Here is a 12436-nt window from a genome sequence, read left to right as displayed (position 1 = left end):
GCAATAATTTTAAACAGAGTGGCCCGTCCCAACAGGGAGAGCGGCAACTCTTTCAATCTCTCCATGTCCTGGCGGAGCTGAGTTAATGGGGGCCTCAGATTATTATTGTGTCGCAACTTCGGGTCCAAAGTAATGAAGATTCCCAGATATCGAAAGCCTACCTGTTCTTTCCGAAGGGGACAGTAGCTCGGGATCTCCGGTGGATAACCGCTGATCACAAAGAGGACCGACTTGTTCCAGTTAATGGCAAAACCAGAGTGTCTCCCGAATATAGCCAGGACATCTAGGAAATTAATCAATCAGACACGGGGAGTGGTAAGATAAAGCAAAATGTCATCAGCATATATAGCGATATCTTGTCCTCCCAGTCCGGTGTCCATCTTAGTCCTCTAATCGTTCTGTCCCATCTCACCCACGCCGCCAACGGCTCAAGTGCCAATGCAAACAACAACGGGAGAGCGGACATCCCTGTCTCGTCCCCCATCCCAGAGGGAAGTCTGCAGACTTGTGATTATTCACCACGACTCTGGCAAGAGGGCGTGAGTACAAGAGGCGCACCCACCCAATGAACTCCGGGCCAATGCCCATTTTACTCAAAACTGCGAATAAATACGGCCATTCAACCCTGTCGAAAGCCATGGTGGCATCTAATGATAAGAGAACCGCTGGCTCATGGATATATGATGTGCTGGCCAGAATCCCGTGTAGCCTTCGTACATTTAATATTGTGTTACGGCGGGGCATAAATCCAGATTGATCCGGGTGGATCAATGCCGTGATAACTTTCACTAGTCTGGTGGCTAATAATTTCGCCAGTATCTTGGGCTCCGCGTTCAATAAAGAGATTGGTCGGTAGGAGGAACACTCCGTTGGAGGTCTTCCCTCTTTGGGAAAGACTACAATATTAGCTATACGCTGGTCATAGGGAAGCTGTCCCTCCTCTTTGCTAGTCAAAAACATACCCCGCAGAAAGGGCGCCAAAGTGTTGGCATTCGGTTTGTAAAGTTCTACAGGGATCCCGTTTGGGCCTGTGGCCTTCTTGGAATTTACTCCCCTAATTGCCTGCGCTATCTCATCATTCGTAAGGGGAGAGTCGAGAAAACTCCGATCCTACTCCGACAGAACCAGCATACAAATATCATGCAGCCTGTCTGCATTTTCAGTCTCCGTATGTGTACTAGCCGCCGTGTAAACTAGCTTATAATATGACTAGAACTCCTCCACTATCTGCTGTGGGTCCGTGATTTTACCTAAGTCGTTGGAATGCAGCTCTGGCACCAACCTCATTTTATTTTTGAAAATTTGTTTTATTTTTGAAAATTTGTTTAAGCACAAATACCCGAGGGTGTCTCGGCGCGTCTCGGCGCTGAGTGTCCACTATGCTGTCTGAGAAGTGAATTACTGTTTAAAAAGCCAGGTTTTTATCTGTCTGCGAAAGGAAAGGAGGGAAGTGCAGGTTTTTATTTGGCTAGGAAGACTGTTCCAAAGTTTGGTGGTGGTCACTATAAAGGACCTGTCACCCCAGTAAACTTTCCTAGTCCTTGGGACCTGTACAAGACCAGCGGTAGAAGAACGAAGGGGTCGGACAGGAGTGTAAGGGCAAAAGGCATCTTTTAGGAAAGCAGATCCTAGGGAGTGAATTGCCTTATAGGCAATGCAGAGTGACTTAAATTTAGTTGTTTTCTTTACTGGCAACCAGTGAAGCTGTTCAATAGTGCTGGAAATAGGGGTAAACTTGGGGGTCGCAGTGATCAGTCTGCCCGCAGCATTCTGCACCAATTGTAGTTTTTTTATAACTCCTTCCTGAGCATTGACTAAGAGCGCGTTACAGTAGTCAATGCGGGATATGACTAATGCACCGACCAAAGTCCTGGCCATATTCATGGGAAGGTAAGGGAGGAGTTTTTTGATCATTCTCATAGTATAGAATGAGGATGACACTACAGCATTAACATGGTGTTTAAATGTAAGTTTAGTGTCCAGTATCACCCCCAGATTTCTTGCTTTGGCCACTGGAGATGGGGGTGGTCCAAGAACATCAGGCCACCAAGTGGGTGACCAAGCTGGGGAGAGATTACCAAACACCATCTCCTCCGTTTTACCGGAGTTAAGCTTCAGGCAATTTGTGGACATCCAGTCACTTATTGCCAGCATTCCTGAGCTAAAATTAGAAGCCACTTCATTTCCGTTTTTATTAATAGCCAAGACAATCTGGGTGTCGTCAGCATAGGATGTCACCGCCAGGTGATGGGATTTAATGACCCTCGCCAAGTCCGACACATAGATGTTGAATAGTGTCGGACCTCACCGCCCTGTCCCCTTTCTCTAGCCATGCTATCAACCTCCCAGCCTTGTAACCATGTTCATAGAGCTTACTTTGAGTGTCCGCATGTTGCGCCCTAGCCATCTCTCTCGCCATAGTCTTATACTCAATACGGAGGAGTTGCAAACTATGCCGCACCTCCGGAGTGCTAGTCTCAGATTCCTCCCTTTCCAGCGCCACTAATTCAGCCTCCAATCTATCCACCTCTTCCCGACCTTTTTTCTTCTTTCCGGCAATCAGGGACAGGGCTTCTCCCCGAATCACAGCTTTGTATGCCTCCCAAAGGGTGCTCCCCGACTCAACTGTGCCCACATTATTATGTAAGTAGCTATCTGTAGTTCTCTTCACCCCTTTCTTGATGGAAGGATCCTTTAACTTATGGGGACAATTCTACTAACATCCCTGCAACCTGCCTCTATGCAAAACGAGATCGGCGAATGATCGGAGATTCCCCTACCCAGGTGTCTCACCTCTCGAACTCCGGCTATTTGTGACGTGGGCACCAAGACCTAATCTATTCTCGACAATTAACCATGAGCCGCTGAAGAGTGCGTATAGTATTTGTCCAACGGATTTCTCAGTCTCCACCCATCCGTCAAACCAGTAGTCTCAACAATTGCGGACAACCAACGGCAAGAGGACGGCAAAACTCGGGGAAGAAACCTATCCAACTCACCATTCATCACTGCATTAAAATCACCTCCCACAATCAATATTCCAAGGGGCAAGGATAGGAAAATTCTACTCAGGTTACGGAAGGTGTCAGACTGGAGAGCGGGCGGAACATAAACGGACAAAAGAGTCACAGTCCTACCCTCCCACAACCCAGAGATCCCAACATATCGACCTCCGCTGTCTGTCCAGGTGGCTTGAATTGCCAGCGGGAAAGAGTTCCGTAGCAACATCCCCACCCCTCTGGACCCCGAGGTGAATCCGGCATGTGCTACCAATTTGTATCCTCCCCTGTGCAACGCCATAAAACGATTCCCAACAAGGTTTGTCTCTTGCAACAAAACAATATCGGCTGCATGTCTCCAGATCAACTGACTGACCATCCCTTGCTTTATCTTATCCCCCAACCTGTTCACATTCCAGCTAAGCGTGGTAATCCCCACTCCCTGTCTAATCGAAGACATTAAGGTAATACAACTTGTTCAAGCCACCTGATGCATAAAAAAACCAATAAGTAGAAACTTCATTACAAAAAACAAAACAAAACAAAAACCCCCACTCAGCCCTAAGAAACCCCCACTCCCCTCCCTGCACCCCTGCATATAGCTTACGCTAACCCCCAACTAGCAGTGTGCCTGTCGCCCCAACTAATCTACAAGTAACTAAAGGTAGAAAAAACTGAGGAGGACCTTCTGCTTGGCCCGCCATCCCCTCCCCTTCCCCGACTCATAATGACCACCCCTGCAATTCTCAATCAAGAAATCTAATCAGGCTGCATGAGCCAGGATTATCAATATATATCCCCGTCGCCCCAATAACAATGAACATCATGGGGTCCTCCCCCTACAGCCCCGCCTCACGAAGTCATTGGTCCTCCGCCTCCTTCCTGTCTCTGGCCCCGGAGTCCGAGATGTGGACATTATCTAACCAGTCCGCTGCCACTTCAGGGTTGTCAAAGAACTAAGTCTTGCCATGGAGCTCTACACGAAGGCGGGCCGGAAACATCATGGCGTATTTAATGCCCCGGTCTCTCAGTTTCTTCTTGATCGCCACGAATCCCTGTCGCTGTTTTTGCACTGCTTTAGTGAAGTATGGGAAGAACAGAAGGGTCGCGTTCTCGAATGCCAATGGGGTCCCAGCCCGAGCCGCCTGGAGGATCACATCTCTATCCCGGAAATTAAGGATTCTGGCTATCATCGGGCGAGGGAGCACCCCAGGGCGAGGTCTCTCACTCTGAACTCTATGGGCACGTTCAACAGTGAAGAATTTGCTTAGGCCTTTAGGTTTGAGGTGATTGAGGATAAGGTTTTCCGCAAACCGATCCGGCGCTGGACCCTCTGATTTCTCAGGTACTCCCAAAATGCGGATGTTGTTGCGCCGCGCCCGTCCTTCATATTCATCAAGCTTGCGGTCCGTCAAATCCCTGGAAGCCCTGAGATCAAGCACCTCCTGTTGCAACTGGTTAACGTTGTTAATGAGGCTAGCTGTTTTGACCTCCAACGACTTGACTTTCTCACTTGCCTTTGTGAGGTCCGCCCGTACCAGCCCCATTTCGATCGTCACGGTATCCAGTTTACTGTCCAGCGCCTCCATCTTCTGGTCCAAGGAAGTCCAGACGCCGGTGATTGCAGCCATGAGATCTGCCAAAGTAGGATCCTCACTCGTAGGAGCTTCCTCAGAGCTTCCCGTCTGGCCTTTCTTCGAGTCGATCGGGGACCCCTTGGGTAGCGTGTAGCGATCCAGATTGTTGGAATGGACTTGTCTGGCCCCCCTCATGGACTTAGTAGGGGGCTTGTCTGGGTCTATTCTCGCCGCCATCACGCCACTCGACAACTGTGCGCCTCCTCTCGACCACCTTCCAGGTAACCGCGTCCCCTCCAGCTCCCGAGGGAAGCGACCGCAAGCCTCCAGGTGCACCACGCTCTCTCCTGCCAGCCCCCGCCCCGGACGTCTATTCAGGCTTCATCTCCAATGCCTCCCACTCAGTCGCGATACAGCCGCACTTCGCTATCAAGCAGCTCCACCAGGTCCTTCCCGGCAGCCCACTGCTATGAGAGGCGCAGTCGTTAAGTCCAGGTCTCACTCAAATCCAGGTGCGATCTCGAGGCAAACGGCTATTAAACTGTGACAATAACTGCCAGGACCATCGGGGACCTATGGCCTATATCTCATAGGCGTCCGCTCTCCACTGCCACGGCCCAGCCAGGGAATCCAAGCTTCCAGACAATCCAGGCAACACCAGACAATCGGTGTCGGCAACACCTCAGGGCCCCACACTATCGCTAGGCCGATGGGTCCGATGCTCATGCGATTTGCGCGCCACAACCACACCTCCCTCAATACTGATCGGGTCCCTAGGGGCCCCAAAGCCGCCGCATCTAATTCTTCTCGCACGGCCGACGTCTGTGCACCGCGGGGCCACTAAAGGATCACTGCAGGCCACAGCCCGGCCGCCCGGTCACACCCGGCCTCTCCCCACCGGTCAGGCCGAGCCCAGTCGATTAAAGTGTGTTTATGCGCCTGCGAAGCACACGCTCATCAATAATTCCCACAGGTCGTTTTGACGGACCGACGTCACCCGTTCTTGGCCGCCGATGTTGACAAGCTTCGTGGCGGGGAGCCTGCCACTCGGGACCCCGGCTTTATAGGCCGGCAGGTCGCGACCTCCCGGGCTCCATTTCGCAGGCTCCGGATGCCGGGGGAAGACCAGAATTTCGCCTGCGGGCACCGCTACCGTTCCCCCGCCAGGGAGTGGGGTCAGGGGGCCAAGGATGGACCTCAGGATAATAAGTCGGGAGGAAAGGGACGGCGAATCCGGTCTTCAAGCGGCCATCTTGGTCGCTGACGCGGCTCCTCCCCCAGATTTGACTTCTACATACCAACTAAAAGATTACACTCCGCTTGGAATCCAGTGTTCTTAATCAAACATTATAACGCACAGTTATGCATTTGTTTGCACCTTCAAGTAAGGGTTTTGGACAACAATCCAAACTTTAGGCATGTGTTAAAATCTCACCTTTTCCCAGGTAACTGCAAGTTCAGTACATCATACTTTTTTTTATTACTTTAATGAAATGAAAAGGCATTTGTAGAGCGCATGTATGCTCCAGAGAGTGTCCGATGCTGGGGTGTAAGGTAACCTGCAGACTAAAAGATGAATGTTCTAAGCCACTTGCTGGAAAAGCCAGGTTTTAGCCTCTTTCTGAAAACCTGATGCTTAGAGATAGCATGCAGTTCCAGAAGGAGTTTGTTCAAGGCCCTTGATCTGAGATAAGAAAAGAATCTGCCTCCAATTCTTGTGTGGAACATTTTCGGGGTGCTGGCCTTAGGTGCACTGCTCCTTTCTCATGAGGGTCTTTATGAGCCAGGACCACTGTCTGAAAGAGAATCCTCTTTTTAATGAGTAGCCAATAGAGTGATTTCAAATGCGAGGTCATATAAGTTCTAGCAACAAGATTGAGGACTATTCTGGCCACCGCAATCTGGACCACTTGCAGACGACTCAGAAGATAATCAGGAAGACCCAGATAAAGTAAAGTTTCATTGCGAAGCCTGGATGTAATCAGGGCCTGGATCACAGTTTTCCTAGTTTTGACAGATAGCAGAGGTAAAAACAAAAATCAGTGCGCAGCAGCCGAAAACAGGTGCCCACCAGAGGCCGAATTTGAGGTTGAAAAGTCAGTGCACTGTCAATTTAATTTTAACTCCCAAATTTTTTTACCAAGCTCTTAGTGCCAGGGGGAGGAACACCCTGAGGCATCAAGACCTCCTAACCTAAAGTGGGGTAAAGCCAAAAAACACAATCTATGTTTTATCAGGATTGAATTTTAGTTGTTTAATTGACAGGCAATTGAACACATTAATAAGACAGGATTTAATATCTCCTCCGTCAAATTGTGCCCCTTTTTCACAATTGAAAAGCTGCTGAGTATTGTCGGTGTATGATATTACTTTAGCCCCCAATGCCTCAGCAAGGACGGCCAGAGGGGCAAGATAGGCATTGAATAATGTAGGGCTCAATACCAAGCCCTGAGGTACTCCAACTTTCGAATTTGGGATGCAAGCATAGGAATCCATACTTCTTGGCTTCAGTTGTTCAAAAAGGAAATCATCCGCTTCACGGCCAGACCTCCAATCCCAATGGATTGTAGCGAGTCAAGCAGTCTTTCATGGGGTACTGTATTGAAGGCCGCCGATAAATCCAACATAAGCAGAATGGCCTTGCCCTCATTATCTAGCTTGTCTTCAATGAGGTCAATTACTTCCAGCAAAGCTGTTCAGTACTGCAGTTTGCTCTAATACCCAACTAACTTAGATGCTGAAGATTGTTGCTTTAGAGGTAGCCTGAAATATGAGAGTTAACATGTTTTCTAATACTTTTGAAAATGCCGGAAGAGAGATTGGCCTGTAGTTGGCTAGGACCTTTGAATTCACCAACAGCTTTTTGAGTATTGGCAGAAGTTTGGCTTGTTTCCATTTGGTAGGCACCCTTCCAGAAGACATTGACGTGTTCAAAACTATTTACAGCGGGGTTATTAGTCTGAGCCACTTTGACAAGTAGTCTAAGCAGACCGGGATCGGACGGGGACCTAGACTTCAATCTCTTGATAGGCAGTAAAGATTCGTCCATTGAAATGGGTGGAAAATTAAATAGGTTAGGCGCCTCGGAGGTGGTCACACTGGAGTAAGGCACCTCATTAGAACAGTCAGCCACCTGAGTCACACTCAACAGGCTTTCTTGAGTAGTGGTTATTTTATCGTAAAAGTACACGGCCAGCTGGTCACCCCAGTTGGCGAGGGTTGTTGGCGTCTAATAGCAGCATCTGGGTTAAGAAATGTTTTAACAATTTGAAAAATGTCTTTAGATTTTATCTGATTCTTCAATTTTTGTCTAGGCGGACCAGAGAGTAAAAGTCTTTTAGTGCTGCCCTATAGGTGCATTTGTCTTCTAGACTGTAGTTTTCTGCCACTTCCTCTCAAGACGTTTACAGTGTTTTTTACACGTCCTGAGAATCTCTTTAAACCAATTGACTGACTGTTTAGTTCTGAGGGATCGTAGTGCAGAGAGTGGAGCTAGTCATTAATGCTCCTAAGAATCCAATCATTCATGTGCACAGTGTCTACTTCAGGATCCCCAGACAAAGAAAGGGGATTTGCTTCTAAGACGCAGCTAGAGGCTGGCGGAAGAACTCTATGTAATGTTCTAGCCATGGTCTTAGTTTCTGAAGCTGATTGTGAATAAATGTGAACCAAATTAAATGATGATCTGACCATACTTATGGGGAAGGGTCAAACAATACAGTCTTTAAGTTGGAGAAGATTTGGTTTAAGATATGACCGCCCTGGTGTGTAGGTTTGAACACCTGTGGGACGAGGCCGCGTGAAGACAAAATGTCTAAAGGAGGCTACCTCAACATCTAAAGGCGGGTCCTTATGGAGGTTAAAATCACCTAACACTGAAAGAAATGTGCATATTTAAGGCTCCAAGGTGCCAGGATGTTCTTTAGTGGTGTCAAGAAAGGGCATGGCCATGGGGCTCTGTAGATCGGAGCCCCTGCCACGGGCTGTTGAGACAACAGATAATCAAATTGTCTTCCCTGTTCTACTTGGGCAAAAAGGTGTGTGGGGTTCGGAGGGTTGTGCTTTATTGATTCTCTAGAACCTAGCAAAAGAATTCTTGTACAGTCCATAGCACTGATATGTCCACCCCTTTCTGTCTCCCTCAGGGCACAGAGGTGAAGGCCATCACCTATTCAGCAATGCAGATTCACGAGGAGGAGAAGCCAGAAGTGTTTGTCATCATTGATATCTAATGGAAAAATTAGGCTGCTGCCATATGTAGAAAGTCTGCTCTTTCTCTGCCGGGTGTGCACAAATCCTACGCTCCAACATCGTCCTCGAGTACATGCGGATGGATGTACATGTTGAAGCCTACTCCAGATCGCTACTCTCCTGGATACACTGTTGATGTTTCCTAACGTTACTCATCAGCCCAATATCTGGGAACCTCAGCACTTTTGAGGTGGACGTGTTCCGTGTTTTGTTGCATAGATGGAGGCAGACGGCCTCTTATACCAGCAGGGAAAACCGACCTCTATGGACTGAATGAACTATAAATGCTACATGTGCTGACTGCTGCTAAATGTCTGCTATTTTTCTCCTGCGAGTGCATATTGTAAATGTGGAAAGATACTGAGAGCACAGTGTGCACTCCAGTGTTTTCAACTGGAAGCTGTTAGTGGTGTGATATGCAGAGCAAGAGGAATGACTGATCCATCATTGGTGTCTTTGTCTTGCTGTTGTAGGGGGAGGGGGGCTCTCAGAAGACCTTTACAATTGTGGAAGCCTCTATTTGCACAGTCCCTTAATGACTGAATTTCACGCTGAAGACATGTGCTTGCTTCCACAAAAACCACAATAGTATTCCTGTAGATTTGGTCCTGCTGTAGCTGCCCACTGCCCTCTGTGCATTCTCACAGCAAACACTGTTTGCTTCCCTGCACAAACATGCACTGACTGAATACCCATGCTTTCATTCACTCTACAGGGTATGTTTTACCCCACCTCTTATGGTAACTTGTAGTTTACATGACTTAATTTTATTGGGACTTAATTTTATTGGGACACCAATTTTTACTGTGTTATTCTTTAACAAATCTTGATCAGGTTTTTTTATTTATTGATTTCAAAGAACCAAGTCTATAACTCTGAGGATAAACTGATTTATCTAATACATGCTTCAGGACTGGTAAATTGGGGTTCAGGTGATATTCGTTTGTGTTCATCCTACTTCTAACATACATAGATAGCCTCACTCCATCTCTATTAAAATTGCGCTCACACGTGAAGATAAGCAAAGCAATCCCTTTCTATCTTCAGTGCCTTTTTGATTAAACAGTTTAATGTTGTTTAGAAGCTGTAAGAAAAGAATCAATCTATTTGCAGTAGCTGACAGAACCAGGTCCACTGCTTGGCAGTTACCATTAGGCTAGCTAGGACTTCCACTGTCATTGCCCCTAGTACCTTTATCTTACTTTTGCATATTAGTGAAAAAGGATAGAGGTTTTGTAGGAGCAGCAAGTGCCATTGCATTGACGGGCTTAACTTGCCTGTCCATGGTTGTATCTGTCAAGACGTGTCTTTTGTGGCTGCTACAAAGCGGTTTTCGTGACTGGCAGAAAAAAAAGAAAGACCATAAGGAAGGAAGGCATGTTTTTCTTTTCCTTTTACAGTTTCAGTAAGAGCTGGGCACGCTACAAGATTTGTTTTGTTGCCCACCCAACCTGTAATTCAAAAGGACAGGCTTGTCTGAAGTGCAGGGTTTACCCTCTGGAGCCAACTAACGGGGCATTGAAAGTAACCTTTTAGGAAGTAGCGATTTTACTTTCACCCTTTTCTGGTCATATTGTTCCTTTGCTGCATAGCTGATAAGCAGAGCTTCCTCCTTGATGTTCGCCACAGTTAAGTCCGCCAAGCACACCATCGGTCAAATTTGAACACTACCAAGAATGGCTTGCTTGCTCTCTCAGTGGTCTAATGCCATCTATGTCGGATGGCTGTGTATTATCTCTTACTTACAAACCCAACCTGGCACGGGGCTAGCGGGGGAAAAAAATTGGGATCTCGAAATGATACTGTTTCTTTTTGTACAGGCGCTCAAGAGACCTCACTGTATCGCATCTATCTTAAAATCTATTTTAGAAGCCTAAAGGAAGATGCAGTTACTGTTTTAATATTGACATGAAGCCTTATTTTATTTTGATGATCGTATGTATAAAATGGTGACCTCAATTAAAGATTGGTATTTGGAAAATACAGAAATGCGTGGGGATCTTTGGTACACCATTAAATTCTAGTCTTATTGTAGCCCTTCTCTTTCCCTGTCCAGTAAGTGTTGTTTCCTTTCCTTGAACTACCACACTGCACCCAGGCTGCCTCCGATGCTGCCTTACACAGTGCCAGACTGCTATGTTTATGAAAACATTACAGGTAAGGTGTTACCCCAATACAAGTTTGTGGACCTGGGTACAATACGGTATAGAAAAAGTGGTCCTCAAACCAATCATTCAACAAGGTAAGCACACATTACATCAACTTTACTTTATCAGACCTAAATTAATACCATGCTCTTTTTTGGTAAATCATAATTTACACAGGAAAAAAGTGTGCGGCAGTCAAACGTCAAATGAAAAAACAGTTTTATTTCATTGGGTAGTAAAAATATATACCTTTCTCAAATTTGCAACAATCTAAGAAGAGGTTGCTCCGAGGAGAGCGTGCAAAGGAGAGATGTGCTCAAAGGTTTCAGTGGGCGGGAAATGATCCCAGAGTGAAGTAAAAATGAAAAGTAGAAGGGTTGATCTGAGATTGATCAAACATATCAGTCTTATACAGCAATATATACCAATATCCCCCAAGACCAAACCCTTAATTGCATAAGGTCAGTTCTGAATAAACAACCACGTCCACATCTGGTACCCACTGATTTCTTGATTGAACTCCTATCGATCGCCATGACTAAGAACTTCTTTTGCTTTCAGGGTATATACTATTTGCAAACTTATGGCGTGGCTATGGGGGCTAGCTTTGCCCCTAACCTAGCCATTATATTTATGGACGAATTCGAACAAACATATCCTGAGTGAGACTAACCCCTTTATCTCTTTAGTATTAATAGCAGCCTTTCTTGCTTTAGATGAGGAATTCCATACCACTTGTTGGTTGCCCGCTCCCATTCACCCCTGCCCTGAGGAAGACTCGCAGGCCCAGGTGCAACTAGCCTAATTGCCACGAGTCGAAACGTCGACGAACATCCCCTTTTACCTGGACCCTACCAGTGCATATCCCCTATGTGCCACACAAGATAATAATCTGTGATTGTGAACAATGTAAATAGACCCTGTAAAATATTTCATTGGGCCAGGCGAATAAGATTGATATGTTTGCTCAATCTCAGATCAACCCTTCTACTTTTCCTTTTTACTTCACTCTAGGATCATTTACCGCCCACTGAAACTTTTGAGCACATCTCTCCTTTGCACGCTCTCCTCGGAGAAACCTCTTCTTAGATTATTGCAAATTTAAAAAAGGTATATATTTTTACTAACTAATGAAAGAAAAACTTACTGTTTTTTCATTTGACGTTTGGCTGCCGCACACCTTTTTTCCTGTGTAAATTATGGTTTACCAAAAAGAGAATGGTATTAATTTAGGTCTGATAAAGTAAAGTTGATGTAATGTGTGCTTACCTTGTTGAATGATTGGTTTGAGGACCCCTTTTTCTATACCGTGTTGATGAAAACGGCACCGATGCAGGCTGGTCCCAATGTGTGGGATCTGTTGTCCCAGATGCAGCTGCCTCCGAGCGATATCTTTGGTCCCAGATGCATCCCTTTTTTTACATCATGGTAATAGTGTGAGATGTTATGTCCCAGAGGCAGC

At 46.5% G+C, this 12436-nt stretch overlaps 1 protein-coding gene across 1 annotated transcript in view; it reads left to right on the top strand.

The window, feature by feature from the left end:
• The window catches only part of ZBTB8OS (zinc finger and BTB domain containing 8 opposite strand), a 42171-nt gene extending 31361 nt beyond the window's left edge, over positions 1–10810 (top strand). The window contains exon 7 of the mRNA XM_078680735.1: positions 8722–10810. Within this exon, the coding sequence (XP_078536861.1) occupies positions 8722–8808 (87 nt within the window). The 3' untranslated portion in view covers positions 8809–10810. The remainder of the gene's footprint in view (positions 1–8721) is intronic.
• Positions 10811–12436: the final 1626 nt, after the last annotated feature.

This window comes from Lissotriton helveticus, chromosome 3_1 (genome assembly GCF_964261635.1).
Source record: "Lissotriton helveticus chromosome 3_1, aLisHel1.1, whole genome shotgun sequence".
Lineage (NCBI taxonomy): Eukaryota > Metazoa > Chordata > Amphibia > Caudata > Salamandridae > Lissotriton > Lissotriton helveticus.
This window is presented reverse-complemented; position numbering and strand designations above follow the sequence as displayed.